The following is a 17,724-nucleotide window of genomic DNA, read 5'->3' on the forward strand; positions in this document are numbered from 1 at the left end:
TAGAGATCTCCATAGGAGGCCGGGCACAACCCGTCACACGCCAGGAAACAGGCACTCGGCAACACACGTGGTCACACACACACACCCAGTCATGTACGTACACACACACAGTCACACACACACTCACTCACATGCAGTCATGTACAGTCACTCTCACACACAGTCACTCTCTCAAACACAGTCACCACCTCCTCATTGCCAGGCATGTGGTCGCTATTAGCAGTAAATGGCCCCCCATACAATGACAACAGAGGTGAATTAGATCCCTCACACACACACACATGCGCGCGCACATGCACAGCACCCTCTCCTTCTCTCCCCCCTCCTCCTCTTCACTCCTCTCCTTTCTTCCACTCTATTTTGTTCTGTCTGTTCTGTCTTTCCATCTCTTCTGAAGTCCTCTCCTTTCATCTCCTCCTCCGTCCCTCCTCCCCCACTCGCAGGCCTCTTAAACAGCAGCCACGCTGACAGTCTCTAATAGGATGATTACAGCCTGGGCTGGTGGAGAGGTGTAGGCCTGCTCTCCTCCTCCTCCTCCCCCCTCTCTGGAGCTTGCTGCCGCAGGCTCCAGGTGGAGGCCTTTCCCCCCCTCCTCCCCTATTCCCATCACCTTTCCTCCCTCCTCTTCCTCGTTTCCTGTGTCTGTTGGGACGGTTTATTGTAGGAAAAGCTTGTCGGTTGGTCTTGTTCAACCGGAGATTCCGGAACGTTCTTCCCAGGTTTCTAGGGTGGTTCTGAGGTGGGCGGGCGCTGTTGTTCCTGAGCCTAATGTGATAACAAAGTAATTCTCTGTCTCTTCTCTCCCCCTCCCTCACTCCCCCTTTCTCTCTCTCTCCCTCCCTCCCCCCCTCTCTTCCTCCCCTCTCTTCCTCCTCTTCCTCCCTCTCTTCTTCCTCTCCCTCCCTCCCCTCTCTTCCTCCTCCTCTTCCTCCCCTCTCTTCCTCCCCTCTCTTCCTCCCCTCTCTCCCTCCCCTCTCTCCCTCCCCTCTCTCCCTCCCCTCTCTCCCTCCCCTCTCTCCCTCCCCTCTCTCCCTCCCCTCTCTCCCTCCCCTCTCTCCCTCCCCTCTCTCCCTCCCCTCTCTCCCTCCCCTCTCTCCCTCCCCTCTCTCCCTCCCCTCTCTCCCTCCCTCTCTCCCTCCCCTCTCTTCCTCCCCTCTCTTCCTCCCCTCTCTTCCTCCCCTCTCTCCCTCCCCTCTCTCCCTCCCCTCTCTCCCTCCCCTCTCTCCCTCCCCTCTCTCCCTCCCCTCTCTCCCTCCCCTCTCTCCCTCCCCTCTCTCCCTCCCCTCTCTCCCTCCCCTCTCTCCCTCCCCTCTCTTCCTCCCCTCTCCTCCCCAGAAGCGTCGCTCCAGTCGCCAGGTCAAGAGGAAGCGGTACACTGAGGATCTGGAGTTCAGGATCTCAGAGGAGGAGGACGGAGACTCGCCCAAGTCCCCCTCCAACTCTGACCAGCAGGTCAGACACACACACACACACACACACACACACACACACACACACACACACACACACACACACACGCTCTCTCAGACACACACACACACGCTCTCTCAGACACACACACACACATACACACACACACACACACACACACACACACACACACACACGCTCTCTCAGACACACACACACACACACACACACACGCTCTCTCAGACACACACACACACACACACGCTCTCTCAGACACACACACACACACACACACACACACACGCTCTCTCAGACACACACACACACACACACACACACGCTCTCTCAGACACACACACACACACACACACACACGCTCTCTCAGACACACACACACACACACACACACACGCTCTCTCAGACACACACACACACACACACACACACGCTCTCTCAGACACACACACACACACACACGCACGCTCTCTCAGACACACCCACACACACACACGCTCTCTCAGACACACACACACACACACGCGCTCTCTCAGACACACACACACACACACACTCACACACACGCTCTCTCAGACACACACACACACACACACACTCACACTCTCTCAGACACACACACACACACTCACACTCTCTCAGACACACACACACACACACACGCACACACGCTCTCTCAGACACACACACACACACACAGGCTCTCTCAGACACACACACACACACACGCTCTCTCAGACACACTCACACACACACACTCTCACACACACACAGTTGCACATGCTCTGCTAGGGGTGGAGTGTGGCAGCCTGTAGGGTTGGTGGAAGGGCAGAGCTGTAGAGCTGTTTTACTTCAGTGGTCAGTGGCTGTTTGACATGTATCTGAACTGGTGTGTGTGTGTGTGTGTGTGTGTGTGTGTGTGTAGGAGGTGGCAGACACAGAGGGCCCTGTGGTGGAGAAGATCATGGGATTGCGTACAGGAAAGAAGAAGGTAAAACACTACAACACACACACTGACACTGTTAACACTCATAACCATCAACCACACTACTGATAGTGGGAACTTCCCCTAATAACACTGTGGTGGAGTTGAGGCCTGGTGAGAACCTGTGTGTGTTTGAGAGACTGTGTGCGTGTGTGAGAGAGAGACTGTGGTTGTGTGTGTGTTTAAGCTATGGTTTTCTTTGCCTTCTACAACTGCTCCTAAACAAAGCTTGGATCACCTCTGCCAAGAAAAAATACCAGTCTTTTTTGCACACACGCGCGCGCGCGCGCACACACACACACACACACACATGCGCTGGCGGGCGGGTCTCCCAGTCAGACAGCTGCCAATGGGTCGACCCCCACCTTTGCACCCCGCCCTTTTTCCACACACACACACACCCGTGCCTGAGGAAACTGTACTTTGGCGTCTGTCGCAGTGCTGTGGTTTTGGCTGGAAGCCAGGCCCTGGGTCAGCCTGGTGGGGGTGTGTGCAATTCATGAGTCATCCGTGTTCAGTGCATGCTATAGATGGCTGCTCTGTCACAGTGACTTGTCAGGGCAACTAGAACACGGGAACACACACAGTATAAACTAGACACACACACACACACACACACTCACTCACCAATTATTATGAACACAAGCACATTTAGACAATATATCACACACAGCTACCGGTAAGCCTGGTTAAGATGATGCGTTCCCTTCTGACTGTGTGTGTGTGTGTGTGTTTCAGCTGGAGTCTGGAGAGGAGGTAGAGGTGGAGGAATTCTACGTCAAGTTCAAAAGCTTGTAAGTGCCAACAACAACCACACCCTCGCTCTGGCTAACACGTTGTTAGTCCAGTGTGTCATCTCATTTCCTGGGTCTCCAGGGTTGTGTGTGTGTGTGGTAATAGATGGTGAAATGTAATAAAGCGTCTGAACTGTTGTGCTGTATTAGATTGAGGAGGAGAGGATGTTCTAAACCCTAGATTACTGCTAGTCTGGGGGGGGGGGGGGGGGGCAGCTTGACTGGCGTGTGTGTGTGATGCAGCTTAGTGTTTCTGTCTATTGACCTCTGCTAGAATATGGCGTGTGTTGGTATATCTGACGTGTGCATCGCTTCCCTCCCCTCCCCCAGCTCGTACCTGCACTGTCGCTGGGCAGACCAGGAGGAGCTGGAGAAGGACAAGCGTATTCACCAGAAGATCAAGAGGTTCAAGGCCAAACAGGCTCTCAACAGCTTTGTGACTGAGGTCAGCCCGCACGCCAGCGCTCCTTAGACGCCATGTTGGCTCCTCTTCCACACGCGCTCCACAGCTGCTGTTACGCACCACATCACTGCTGCTAGGAGCTGACATACAGGAGGACGATAACACTCTCTCTCTGTCCAACTCTTCCTGTCTCTCCTATCCCTCCTGTCTCCCCTCTCCTCCATCCCTCTCCACCCTCCTCTCCCTCCTGTCTCTCCTCCCTCCCCCTCTCCTTCCTGTCTCTCCTCCCTCCTCTTCTCTCCAGATGGATGACGAGCCCTTCAATCCAGATTATGTGGAGGTTGACAGGGTGTTGGACATGTCTGAGAGCACAGACGAGAATGGAGAGGTACGCACACACACACACACACACACACCCACAAACACACACACAAACTCCTGACCCGTCTGCAGATAGTATCGTCAGTCAGCTGGTGTAGGGTGTGTGTCCTGATGTGATGTTTGGAGCTGGCTGTGATGGTCAGACTGAACTCTGCTCTCTGAACACACCAAAGCTGACCTGGCCTTTCTTTGACTGGGAGATGAAAGGGAAAAACCTCACTCACTTACTCACTCACTCACACTCCTGCTTTCCAGCCAAAGATGAAGCAGTCTGTAGAAATAAAGATGCATTTTATTTTTGTCCTTAAAAAACAGTCGTTTATGTTATCTTCACAATTCCATCATGATGTCCATCAAGCGCCCTGTGCCAGATGCGACCTGTGCACGCTCTCTGAAGCATCGTACTTGAGGAACCTGGAGGGTGGAGGGTTCCCTCTGGAGGGTTCCCTCTGGAGGGTTCCCTCACGTTCCAACTCACTTTTATGCTCGTCTGCCACATGAGCACCACACACACCAGCCCGTCATCAGCCAGACTCAGTAGCGTGTCCCCCTCTCAATCTCTCCCCCCCCCCTCCCCTCTCCCAGACGGTGTGTCTGTACCTGGTGAAGTGGTGCTCGCTGCCCTACGAGGACAGCACCTGGGAGCTGAAGGCCGACATCGACCAGACCAAAATAGACGAGTACGAGCGCGTCATCTCCCGCCAGCCTCAGACCAAACGTGTGGTGAGAGTCCCTCTGCGCCTCCAGCCGCCTCTTGCAGACTGTGTGTGTGTGTGTGTGTGTGTGTGTGTGTGTGTGTGTGACTGGCTTGCATGTGTATCCAGCTCTCCTGGCCCTGAGCCTGTCGTCACTCTGGTGTTACTGTGTCTTTAAGTCTCTCCTAGCACAGGACACACTCCTGTGGTCAGGCCTCAACCACCACCACCCACTGTGTGTGTGTGTGTGTGTGTGTGTGTGTGTGTGTGTGTGTGTGTGTGTGTGTGTGTGTGTGTGTGTGTGTGTGTGTGTGTGTGTGTGTGTGTGTGTGTGTGTGTGTGTGTGTGTGTGTCGCCCCAGCCACGAACCCCAGTCGTGTGCGTGCGTGCACGTGTGTAGTCCTGACATTAACAGGAGCCTCTCTCTCTCTCTGTCATTCTCTCTGTCTCTCTCTCTCTGTCATTCTCTCTCTGTCATTCTCTCTGTCTGTCATTCTCTCTGTCTGTCTCTCTGTCATTGTCTCTGTCTTTCTCTCTGTCTGTCATTCTCTCTGTCTGTCATTCTCTCTGTCTGTCTCTCTCTCTCTGTCATTCTCTCTGTCTGTCTCTCTCTCTCTGTCATTCTCTCTGTCTGTCTCTCTCTCTCTGTCATTCTCTCTGTCTGTCTCTCTGTCTCTCTCTGTCTGTCTCTCTGTCTGTCTCTCTGTCTCTCTCTGTCATTCTCTCTGTCTGTCTCTCTGTCTCTCTCTCTCTGTCATTCTCTCTGTCTGTCTCTCTGTCTCTCTCTCTCTGTCATTCTCTCTGTCTGTCTCTCTCTCTCTCTCTCTGAAACAGGAGCGCCCCCCCCCTGCAGACTGGCACAAGTCGGAGAGCTCCAGGGACTACAGGAATGGGAACGCTCTCAGGGAATACCAGCTGGAGGGAGTGAACTGGCTCCTCTTCAACTGGCACAACAAGTACGTACACCTGCGCTAGTACGCACTCTGTAGTACGCACTCTGTAGTACGCACTCTGTAGTACGCACTCTGTAGTACGCACTCTGTAGTACGCACTCTGTAGTACGCACTCTGTAGTACGCACTCTGTAGTACGCACTCTGTAGTACGCACTCTGTAGTACGCACTCTGTAGTACGCACTCACTAGTACGCACTCTGTAGTACGCACTCTGTAGTACGCACTCACTAGTACGCACTCTGTAGTACGCACTCACTAGTACGGACCTCTTCTGGGTGAATGTCATGTGACCCTCACTCTATTAAACAGTGTTGTATTTGCTTGTAAAAAAGGGCTATACAATGTCACAGAGGGCTTCACGTATAGAACTGCACCTCAACCAGCCTTAACCCTCGAGGTTTATAATTCATATTCTAAATGTTAGTGGGTTCTATGGAAGTAAGTTTATACTGTTCATATAACTCTTTACAGTGTCTTCCTCTCCTGTTGCATCATGTTATATACATCAGTCGGTTCCATTAAATAGATTTAGAATGAAAGAATAATAGAATTATTGTTCACAGCTTAGAGGAAGATATGTGACACTTTATTTGGACGTCCATATGTTCCAGTAAATTCCAGTACACACTTCCTCTTAATGTACCCTATAGACAAGTAAACACCAGCGTGAAGTAAGAACTAAAAATGTTTGTGGCGAGTGTGTGAGTGTGTGTGTGTGAGGCCTGAAGCCTATTTCGACAGCTTTGTACTGGATCCTGGTTGTTGTGTTTAGGGTTTAAATGGTCTTCGGTTACATGTTTTAGGCAATATTTTCGATGTTATACTAAGTTGTGATAGTCATATAAGTTGTCAAGAAGTAAGTTTACACAATGCTGGCACTGGATTTTCCTCTTTATTTTTGTGTTTTCGTGGGATAATGGTTTTAGTTTAAGGATTACTATTGATTATATGGCATTTTAGTTAGTGGCTTTATATTTGTCAGTGTTCCCGCCCAGATAAGGCAGCTGTTGGTTGTATTTAGCATGTATGTATGTATGTATGTGTGGTACGTACACACTAGATGACAGTCAAAACCTGTTAGCACATATGTAATGTACTCCCCGCAAGAATGTGTCAGTTACCAGCACAGAAACACTCCATATTGTGAGTCACCAACACGTGTGTGTGTGTGCGCCAATCTGTATGGTGGCCACAGCCGGTGTGTGTGTGTGCGCCAAGCTGTATGGTGGCCACAGCCGGTGTGTGTGTGTGTGTGTGTTGTGGACCCACATACATGGGGTGAACTCCATTCCCAGCTCCCCAGCAGTCTCAGCGGCAGATCTATCTGAACTGGAGCTCCAGCAGTTTCAGAACCAGCAGAAAGCCCTCGCGTCTCCATCCAACATGGCCGCCCGCACACAGTAAACACCACCCCTCTCCCCCTCCTCCCCTCGCAGACGAAACTGCATCCTGGCAGACGAGATGGGTCTGGGGAAGACCATCCAGTCCATCACCTTCCTGTACGAGATCTTCCTGAAGAACATCGAGGGGCCCTACCTGGTGATCGCCCCCCTCTCCACCATCCCCAACTGGGAGAGGGAGTTCCGTACGTGGACCGAGCTGAACGCCGTGGTCTACCACGGCAGCCAGGCCAGCCGCAGGACCATCCAGGCCTACGAGATGTACTTCAGAGACGCACAGGTAACCTCAGACTCCACCCCGTAACCTCAGACTCCACCCCGTAACCATGGACTCCACCTCGATGCGACCGTAGCAGACAGTGATGCAACATCTGACCGTAGTCTAGCCGACCCATGAACCCTCCAGGCGAATGAGATGTACTTCAGGGAGACTGAGCTTGATGCAACCCTTCCTCAACTGTCGCACAGCCAAATATAACCCATCCCTCAGCAGGGGGTGGGGGGGGGGGGTAGCCCATTTTCGCAATCGGACCCCAACCCTGAACTAGCTAGCTCGTCATGGTGACCTGACCCTAACCCCACTGTCCAATCAGATCCAGGCACGATGTCCAGGCCACATGTCACTGCCTCTCCCCAGCTGCCCTCCTTCCCCCCCCTCCCCCGCCTTAGAGCTGTTAGGGCATGGCCCTAATCCAACGCTCTAATCCAGGTGGACAGTGCAGTTTATAGTCCCAGGGGGTCAGGTGCTAAGTGTTAAATTGATCATCACCTGGCCGGCTGGCACACCCACTCCAGTAACCTCAGATGTGGGCCTTGGCCTGGATTAGCTGGGATTGCTAGTCCTGTTGTGAGCGCTTTGACCTCCTAGGCCTGTTCTAAACCGGATGAGGATGATGATTTCGCTCTTCGTCACCCTCCATGATGATGGTTATGATAACAATGATCTCCCTTTGCCCTCAACTTTCTTCATTTTTCATCCCCCTTCCTCTACCCTCCTCCTCCCTCTCCTCCCCTTCCTCTCCCCTCCTCTTCCTCCTCCCATCCTCTCCCCTCCTCCCTTCCTCTCCCCTCCTCCTCTTTTCATCTCTCCTCCTCCCCTCCTCCCTTCCTCTCCCATCCTCATCTTTCCTCCTCTCCTCCCCTTCCTCTCCCCCCTCCTCTCCTCCCCTTCCTCTCATCCTCCCTTCGTCTTCCTCTCCTCCCCTTCCTCTCCCCTCCTCCTCTCCTCCATCAGGGCAAAGTGATAAAGGGAGCGTACAAGTTCAACGCCATCATCACCACGTTTGAGATGATCCTGACGGACTGCCCGGAGCTGCGTAGTGTTCCCTGGCGCTGCGTGATCATCGACGAGGCGCACCGCCTCAAGAACAGGAACTGCAAGCTGCTGGAAGGGCTCAAGATGATGGACATGGTACGCCCCGGCCCTTCTGATAGGCCCAAACCCCTGCTCTCCAGATCAGTTCAATATCTACTTCCTGTATCGACGAAAGCTTTAGCAGTGAGGGGCTGTTGTCCAGATTAGTTCCAGATCTACATTTATTCATTTAGCAGACGCTTTTATCCAAAGCGAATTCCAAGAGAGAGCTTTAAAAAGTGTATTGATCACTGATCATAACAACAAGACATGAAGCACCTATCGTGAACAACCAAAATAAGTGCCAAAGGGAGGAACCATAAGAGCATGTAGTTAAACAAGTTATAATTAAACAACATGAATCGCCATAAGTGCAAGTGTACCTGTAGAAAAGCAAGCAACAGTAAAAAATATTTCACAGCTAGTACAACAATTTAAATCTAAATCGATCTAGTTCCTATATGTACCGAGGCTTCTGAAGGCTCTCTTAGCAGATGCCCTGCCAGGTGTCCTGACGGTTCCCTCCCTCCCTCCCTGACAGGAACACAAGGTTCTCCTGACAGGAACCCCCCTGCAGAACACGGTGGAGGAACTCTTCAGCCTGCTCAACTTCCTGGAGCCTGAGCGCTTCCCCTCAGAGAACACCTTCATGGAGGAGTTCGGAGACCTCAAGACCGAGGAACAGGTACGCCTGTGTGTTTCTCTGAGTGTGTTTCCCTGAGTGTGTGTGTTTCTCTGAGTGTGTGTGTTTCCCTGAGTGTGTTTCTGAGTGTGTGTGTTTCCCTGAGTGTGTTTCTCTGAGTGTGTGTGTTTCTCTGAGTGTGTGTGTTTCTCTGAGTGTGTGTGTTTCCCTGAATGTGTTTCCCTGAGTGTGTGTGTGTTTCTTTGAGTGTGTTTCTCTGAGTGTGTGTGTTCTTCGGAGTGTGTTTCTCTGAGTGAGTGTGTTGAATCCCCAGCTCCTGGTTAGCTGCTCCTACAAGGAAGACGCCCATAATGTATTAATCTGTGCTAGAAAACCTTAAAAGTCTCAGACAAATATTTACTCTCTTCAGCCCCGAGGGAATGTTTAGCTGTTCATCTGTCTCATTTCAGAGTTTGCCCCGAGGCGAATATCAATAAAAGTTTAATTGAGATCAGTGGTTTTAAGCTGGAGGCGGTGTGTGTTTGTGTGTGTGCTGGAGTACTGACGGTTTCCGTGGTAACGCTTGGTCTCCCTCAGGTCCAGAAGCTGCAGGCCATCCTGAAGCCCATGATGCTGCGCCGTCTGAAGGAGGACGTGGAGAAGAACCTGGCTCCCAAGGAGGAGACCATCATAGAGGTGTGTGTGTGTGTGTGTGTGTAAGAAATGACTGAAACAATCAAGATATCATCTTATCACATCCTTTATTGCTCAATCTTACTCCCTCCCTGTTTTGAACTCGACCGCAGATAGAAAACCACTGCTGTGTTTGTAGAAACTGTAACCAGGCTCTCTCTCTCTCTCTCTCTCTCTCTCTCTCTCACACTCTCTCACACTCTCGCTCTCTCTCTCTCTCTCGCACTCTCTCGCACTCTCTCGCGCTCTCTCGCGCTCTCTCGCGCTCTCTCTCGCACTCTCTCGCTCTCTCTCGCTCTCTCTCGCTCTCTCTCGCGCTCTCTCGCGCTCTCTCGCGCTCTCTCGCGCTCTCTCTCACACTCTCTCTCTCTCTCACGCTCTCTCACGCTCTCTCTCTCTCTCACACTCTCTCTCTCTCTCTCCTGTGTCCAGGTGGAGCTCACCAACATCCAGAAGAAGTACTACCGGGCCATCCTGGAGAAGAACTTCTCCTTCCTGACCAAGGGGGGCGGGGGGGGGCGGGGGGGCGGGGCCGGGGGCGGGGGGGCCAACGTGCCCAACCTGCTGAACACCATGATGGAGCTGAGGAAGTGTTGTAATCACCCCTACCTCATCAACGGTACGCTTCCCTGGGGACATCTGGGGTCACCTGGGGGGGGGGGGGGGGGTCAAGATACTGTAATTCCAGATACTGTTTTGTGGCTGTGATTCCGGAAGGAATTGTGTGTTCCGTGCTTCTGATTCCGGAATGGAGGCTGGTTCTGTGGCTGCGATTCCGGAGTGAGTTTTGTGCTCCCGATGGTGGCGCTGGTCCTGAGTGTTCTGTGGCTCCAGGTGCCGAGGAGAAGATCCTGGAGGAGTTCCGGGAGGTCCACCATGCGGAGATGCCCGAGTTCCACCTCCAGGCCATGATCCAGGCTGCCGGCAAGCTGGTGCTGATTGACAAGCTGCTGCCCCGCCTGAAGGCTGGAGGACACAGGGTCCTGGTGTTCTCCCAGATGGTCCGCTGCCTGGACATCCTGGAGGACTACCTCATCCAGAGACGGTGAGGAGGGGAGAGGGAGGGGGTGACATGAAGAGTGGATGGTGAGAGAAGAGAGGACTAGAAGGGGGAGAGAGAGAGAGAGAGGGGGGGAGAGAGAGGGAGGGAGGCGAGAGCTGGGGGGGGAGGGGAGAGGGAGGGAGGGGAGAGCTGGGGGGGAGGGGAGGGAGTAGATAGAAAAGATCTTGAGAGGGGAGAGCTAGTCAGTATCATACACCTTAACTGACCCCTCCCCAGGTACCCCTACGAGCGCATCGACGGGCGTGTTCGTGGTAACCTCCGCCAGGCCGCCATAGACCGCTTCTCGCGGCCGGACTCAGACCGCTTTGTCTTCCTGCTGTGCACGCGAGCCGGCGGCCTGGGCATCAACCTCACCGCCGCCGACACCTGCATCATCTTCGACTCTGACTGGAACCCCCAGAACGACCTGCAGGTGAGCACACACACACAGACAGAACGACCTGCAGGTGAGCACACACACACCTACACACCTGACCAAACACTGTTCTGTACCTAACCTTTTTCTCCTGTGTCCAGGCCCAGGCGCGTTGCCACCGTATCGGGCAGAGCAAGGCGGTGAAGATCTATCGTCTGATCACCAGGAACTCGTACGAGAGGGAGATGTTCGACAAGGCCAGTCTGAAGCTGGGCCTGGACAAGGCTGTGCTGCAGAGCATGAGCGGCAGACAGGACGCAGCCAACGGGGTGAGGAGACACACACACAGACACAGAGAGACACAGACACAGAGAGACACACACACACACACACACACACACAGACACAGACACACACAGCTGGGTCATGATGTGTAAACGCGTGTGCAGGTGCAGCAGCTGTCTAAGAAGGAGGTGGAGGACCTGCTGAGGAAGGGAGCGTACGGAGCTCTGATGGACGAGGAGGACGAAGGATCCAAGTTCTGTGAGGAGGACATCGACCAGATCCTCCAGAGACGCACCCAGACCATCACCATCGAGTCTGAGGGCAAGGGCTCCACCTTCGCCAAGGTGACCCCCTCCCCCTCAACTCTGACCTTTGACATTGTTAGGGTGTAGTCCATCCCGCTGTGCATGGGGGTGGATGTAGCTTAGTGGTTAAAGCGTTTGAATGCATATCGAGGGATCTCAGGTTGAAGATCTCCCCCTCTATTCTGCTAAATGAATGTTTTACGTTTGCCACATAGTATCCTTCAAGCCAGCCGATATCACTGTGACGACTGGAAACGATCTGACTGGAGCCGTTTCATGAGATAGTTTCTCACTGTTTCTGTTCCTCCTCTTCCTCTCGTCCAGGCGAGTTTCGTTTCCGCTGGCAACAGGACGGACATCTCACTGGAGGATCCGGACTTCTGGCAGAAATGGGCCAAGAAGGCGGAGCTTGACCTCACAGTCATCAATGGAAGGGTGAGCAGGGAATCATGGGAGATGTAGTCCTGTGGGGGACAATACTGTTAATCTCACTGAAGTAGGAAATGTAGTCCCTACAGAGGTTACACACTTGGGAGTTGTAGTTCTTTCCGGGTCAAGCCTGTCACGGCTCAAATGTGTCCAGTATCTGGGGATCATGTGATGGTTAACTGGTTGTTAGCATGTGGTTGTTAATCAGCAGCTAGGCTAGATGTTGGGGTTGGATCAGAGGGAGGGGCGGAACCAGGGACAACAGCAGTAAGTACTCATGGGAGGGAGGGTGCACGAGCCTGGCACAGCCGAGCATCGATCACTGAGAGGAACAACACATCCTCTGTCAGAGGAGAAACATTCCCTGAATGCTGTTAGGACTTTCTCTGCTTCTTTCAGTCTCTTGCCCTCAACCTCTCTCTCTCACTTCACTCTCTCTTCACTTCATCTCTCTCTCTCAACCTCTCTCTTCACTTTATCTCTCTACCTCTGTCTCTCTCTCTCACACACACACACACACACACACTGAGTCTCGGAGCTAGCTGGTGTTAGCTCCTCATACATACGCTAATCTGAGGCGTTAATTAATAAGGCTGATTACCCCAGGCTAGCCAAGCGTGGAGTGTAGTTACCACACACACACTCAGTCCCGTTCACACACACACACTCACACACTCTTCCTCAATATCACACACACACACACACACACACACACACTCAGTGATAGCAGGGCTAAGCGGAGTGGAGTAGCGGTGATTTAAATGCCGGCTGTGGGAATCTCCTCTTCTTTAATTACCCATGTTCCTCCTGTCTTCAGCGGTACTAGGCAGAAAGCTAAGCTGCTTAGCTACGCTTACGCCGTTGCCTTTAGAGAACGCATATACACACGCGCGCACACACGCCAACTAGCACCTCTCAGGCCCACTGCAGCCATCAGCCCCGTTTCTCTGACCTTATTCAGACTAGAATCACCATAGCCATCCTCCAAAATTAGACAAAACACTTGATTTGTTTAGGAAGTCCTAACGGAGGCTGCATTTGTTTCGTCTCCCAGAACACCCTGGTGATCGACACGCCGCGCGTGCGTAAGCAGACGCGGCACTTCAGCGCGGCCAAGGAGGACGAGATGTTGGAGTTCTCGGACCTGGAGAGCGACTCGGAGGAGAAGCCCGTCCCTAAGCCCCGGAGGAGCCAGGACCGCACGCAGGGGTACCCGCGCAGCGAGTGCTTCAGGGTGGAGAAGAACCTGCTGGTCTATGGGTGAGCCTGGAGCCCACAGCTCCACCTGGGGGGAGAGAGGGGAGGAGCGGAGGGGAGGGGAGGAGAGGAGGGAGGGGGGGGAGAACCTGCTGGTCTATGGGTGAGCCTGGAGCCCACAGCCTGGGGAGATGAGGGGTGATGGTGGGGGAGAGGTTGGGATATTGGGTTGTGGTAGAGATTGGGTATAGTGGGGGTGGAATGTTGGAGAGGGAGAGGGTTGAAGTATGGGCGTGTGTCGAGGATAATGCTTGCGGCCTCACATGCAGAGTGATTGAACACATCAAGCAGTCCTGGCCTCGCATGCCAGAACGATCATCTCACACACACACACACACGGAACTCTGATCGATACTGATTTGCACAACACATTGTGACCCAGAACACACACGCATACAATTAACACCCTCACACTTGTATGTGCACAGTGACCTTGCCTAACACATAGTAGTGCTCGCGCTCACACAGTCATTAAGCACAGCCTGATCTGCGCAGTCATCACGGTTGGTTAAACGCACCCTGTCCAACCTGCAGCAGCAGCAGAGAGGGTGGGTTTGTTTTTCACATGCCAGTCTCCCCTCCTCCTCCCCTCCGCCTCTCTTTTCTACCCCTCCCCCTGCCCTCTCTCTCCCTGCCCTCTCTCTCCCTGCTCTCTCTCTCCTGCCCTCTCTCTCCTGCCCTCTCTCTCTCCTGCCCTCTCTCTCTGCTGCCCTCTCTCTCTGCTGCCCTCTCTCTCTGCTGCCCTCTCTCTCTGCTGCCCTCTCTCTCTGCTGCCCTCTCTCTCTGCTGCCCTCTCTCTCTGCTGCCCTCTCTCTCTGCTGCCCTCTCTCTCTGCTGCCCTCTCTCTCTGCTGCCCTCTCTCTCCTGCCCTCTCTCTCTCCTTTCTCTCCTGCCCTCTCTCTCTCCTGCTCTCTCTTCCTCCTGCCCTCTCTCTCTCCTTTCTCTCCTGCCCTCTATCTCTCTCGTTCTATTGTCTCCTCTCTTCCTCCCGCTCTCGCTTTTCTCATTCATTTTCTCCTTTCTGACGCCCCCTCTCTCCTTTCTCTCCCCCTGTCCTCCCCTTCTCTCCCCTGTCTGGTGCAGAGCCCTAGGGCTGTAGGCCACATACAGCCCCCCCTCTCCCCCGCTGGATGTCTGTGTCTCTCTCTCTCCCATCTCTCTTGTCAGTCTGTGCTGGCCCACTGGATGTCTGTCTGGTCTGCCTTTTGTATTTGAATGCGAGAGTGTGTTTATTTGTCTGGATTTTTGTGACATGTCTGGCTGTCTGTCTGGTTGTCTGTCTGGCTGTCTAGCAGCCTGGTCCTCTAACTTGACTGGTCTACTCTCAGATCAGGATCTGGTTCTAGAACAGTATATTCTGTTCTAGAACTCTCCCCCACCCCTTTGTTATGGTGGGGCAGGGCGTCATGCCAACCACACTCATATCACCAATCTAGTGAGGTGGTGTCACACATGCAGGGGCCCACACTAGGTCAGTGTGTGTGTGTGTGTGTGTTCACGTGTTGGTGTGGGACACGATGAGGATGGGACTGAAGGATTCAGGTCATGGAGGTGGGCGTGGGGACATCGGTGCTGAGAAAGCTAGACAGGATGTCAGACAGACAGACAGGATGATGTCAGACAGACAGACAGGATGATGTCAGACAGACAGACAGGATGATGTCAGACAGACAGACAGGATGATGTCAGACAGACAGACAGGATGATGTCAGACAGACAGACAGGATGATGTCAGACAGACAGACAGGATGATGTCAGACAGACAGACAGGATGATGTCAGACAGACAGACAGGATGATGTCAGACAGACAGACAGGATGATGTCAGACAGACAGACAGGATGATGTCAGACAGACAGACAGGATGATGTCAGACAGACAGACAGGATGATGTCAGACAGACAGACAGGATGATGTCAGACAGACAGACAGGATGATGTCAGACAGACAGACAGGATGATGTCAGACAGACAGACAGGATGATGTCAGACAGACAGACAGACAGACAGGATGATGTCAGACAGACAGACAGACAGACAGGATGATGTCAGACAGACAGACAGACAGGATGATGTCAGACAGACAGACAGACAGGATGATGTCAGACAGACAGACAGACAGACAGGATGATGTCAGACAGACAGACACAGGATGATGTCAGACAGACAGACAGACAGACAGGATGATGTCAGACAGACAGACAGACAGACAGGATGATGTCAGACAGACAGGAGGACGTCAGACTGACTGTCTGGGCTGTTGTCTGGCCTGGACTGGTCTGTGGTGCAGCTCTGGTGCATTCATATATGAATGAGACATGATGACTCTGACTGAATATCTCTCCTTCCTCCTCTCCCTCCCTCCCTCTCCCCCCTCCTCCTCCCAGGTGGGGTCGTTGGGTTGACATCTTGTCTCACGGGCGATTCAAGCGTCCCCTCCGTGAGCAGGACGTGGAGACCATCTGCCGCGCCCTGCTGGCCTACTGCCTGCTGCATTACCGTGGCGACGAGAACATCAAGAGCTTCATCTGGGACCTGATCACCCCGTCAGAGGATGGACAGAGCCGCACACTGGCCAACCACTCTGGTAACACACACAAACACACACACACACACACAACACACTGGCCAACCACTCTGGTAACACACACACACACGCTGGCCAACCCCTCTGGTAACACACAAACACACACTTGGAACACACCGTGTTGTGTGCTCTGTGTTCCCTGTGTGACTCCCCCCTCCTCCCCCCTCCAGGACTGTCCACCCCTGTCCCTCGGGGCCGTAAGGGGAAGAAGGGCAAGCCAGCCCTGGCCCCCACCCCCCAGCTGCCCAGGGCAGAGTGGCTGGCATCCTGCAACCCTGACCTGCTGCTCCAGGAGGACAGCTACAAGAGACACCTCAAACACCACTGCAACAAGTACGACCTCTGACCCCTCGCCTCACAACTCGCCTCACAACTCACCTCAAACCCCTCTGACCCCTCGCCTCACAACTCACCTCAAACACCACTGACCCCTCACCTCAAACACCACTGACCCCTCACCTCAAACACCACTGACCCCTCACCTCAAACACCACTGACCCCTCACCTCAAACACCACTGACCCCTCACCTCACAACTCGCCTTGAAAAACACTGCAATAAGTACAACCCCTTAGTTTTGAACCCTGACCCTCACAGCTCACCTGAATAATCCCTGACTACTGAACCCTCATAACTCACATCAAATGGAGTTCTGGAGATTGAGTTCTAGAACCCTTCATTCTAGATGGAGTTGTGACCATTCTAGAACCCTTCATTCCAGATGGAGTTGTGACCATTCTAGAACCCTTCATTCCAGATGGAGTTGTGACCATTCTAGAACCCTACATTCCAGATGGAGTTGTGGCCATTCTAGAACCCTTCATTCCAGATGGAGTTGTGACCGTTCTAGAACCCTACATTCCAGATGGAGTTGTGACTCTTGTGGTGGCCTCTAACTCAGATCCTGGTCCTGTAGAAGCATCTCAACACAGCTCTGCTGCAGACCCTTCATCCTCTCTCACACACCCTCCCCCAGGATAACTAGCTTATTGTACAGACTCCTATCCAGCCTCTCTCCCCTCCCTCTCTACTCCTATTGTTCTTGCTAGGCTGCTATCTCTTCTCCCACTCCTCCATTCTGGCCAGCCATACTCTCCTCTTTCTGCCTGGATGGAACTTTCCTTCTGTTGTCATTGTCCACCCCCCCCCCCCCCACCCCTCTCTCTCTTTCTCTCTCCCCCCACCCCTGTTTCTGTCTGCCAGACCACAATTTCTTTCGGTTTTTTTTTCTCTCTTTTTTTCTTCTTCTAAATCAGCACGTTCTTCCTCCGTTCTGGCCTGCTGTTTCCCCTCCTCCTCCTTCCTGTTTTGCGCCTCTCTCTGTCTTCCTCTCTCTCCCTTACTCTCTCTGTCTTCCTCTCTCTCCATCTCTCTCCCTCTTTCCCTCCCTCTTTTCTCTCGCCGCCTTGCCAAAACTTTCCCCTCCCGTCCGCGGCGTTGCTGTGTTGTCAGGGAGACGAGGCCGTGGCGGCAGGTTAGTGTGCAGGCTGGCAGTGCTCCAGACCAGGTGCCAGGCAGACCTGTTGGTGCGGGGTGATTATGGGGTGCCATCTGTCAGACGCTAGTGGGGGCTGGCGCTGCCCGCAGCCCCAGCTAATCAGGCCTGGCAGCTTGATGGATGGGCAGGAAGCCGTGCCAAAGAGCCACCACACACACACACACACACACACACACACACACGCTCGCTCGCTGGTGCTGTCGCTCGTGAGCAGGCCAGCTCTGCTCAGCCCCTGCCACTGC

At 53.4% G+C, this 17,724-nt stretch overlaps 1 protein-coding gene across 1 annotated transcript in view; it reads left to right on the forward strand.

Moving 5' to 3' along the window:
• Nucleotides 1-17,724, forward strand: part of chd7 (chromodomain helicase DNA binding protein 7) — a 58,007-nt gene that overhangs the window by 27,020 nt on the left and 13,263 nt on the right. Inside the window, 20 exon segments of the mRNA XM_084706836.1 lie at nt 1,336-1,452; nt 2,351-2,416; nt 3,149-3,204; nt 3,535-3,649; nt 3,912-3,995; nt 4,574-4,711; nt 5,518-5,639; nt 7,074-7,317; nt 8,272-8,448; nt 8,933-9,076; nt 9,611-9,709; nt 10,139-10,325; nt 10,541-10,751; nt 10,986-11,181; nt 11,286-11,453; nt 11,574-11,753; nt 12,039-12,149; nt 13,198-13,403; nt 15,786-15,985; nt 16,156-16,318. Coding sequence (XP_084562962.1) covers nt 1,336-1,452; nt 2,351-2,416; nt 3,149-3,204; nt 3,535-3,649; nt 3,912-3,995; nt 4,574-4,711; nt 5,518-5,639; nt 7,074-7,317; nt 8,272-8,448; nt 8,933-9,076; nt 9,611-9,709; nt 10,139-10,325; nt 10,541-10,751; nt 10,986-11,181; nt 11,286-11,453; nt 11,574-11,753; nt 12,039-12,149; nt 13,198-13,403; nt 15,786-15,985; nt 16,156-16,318 — 2,984 coding nt within the window.

Source organism: Hypomesus nipponensis, chromosome 10 (assembly GCF_054491055.1).
Source record: "Hypomesus nipponensis isolate SF chromosome 10, ASM5449105v1, whole genome shotgun sequence".
In the NCBI taxonomy this organism is placed as follows: Eukaryota; Metazoa; Chordata; class Actinopteri; order Osmeriformes; family Osmeridae; genus Hypomesus; species Hypomesus nipponensis.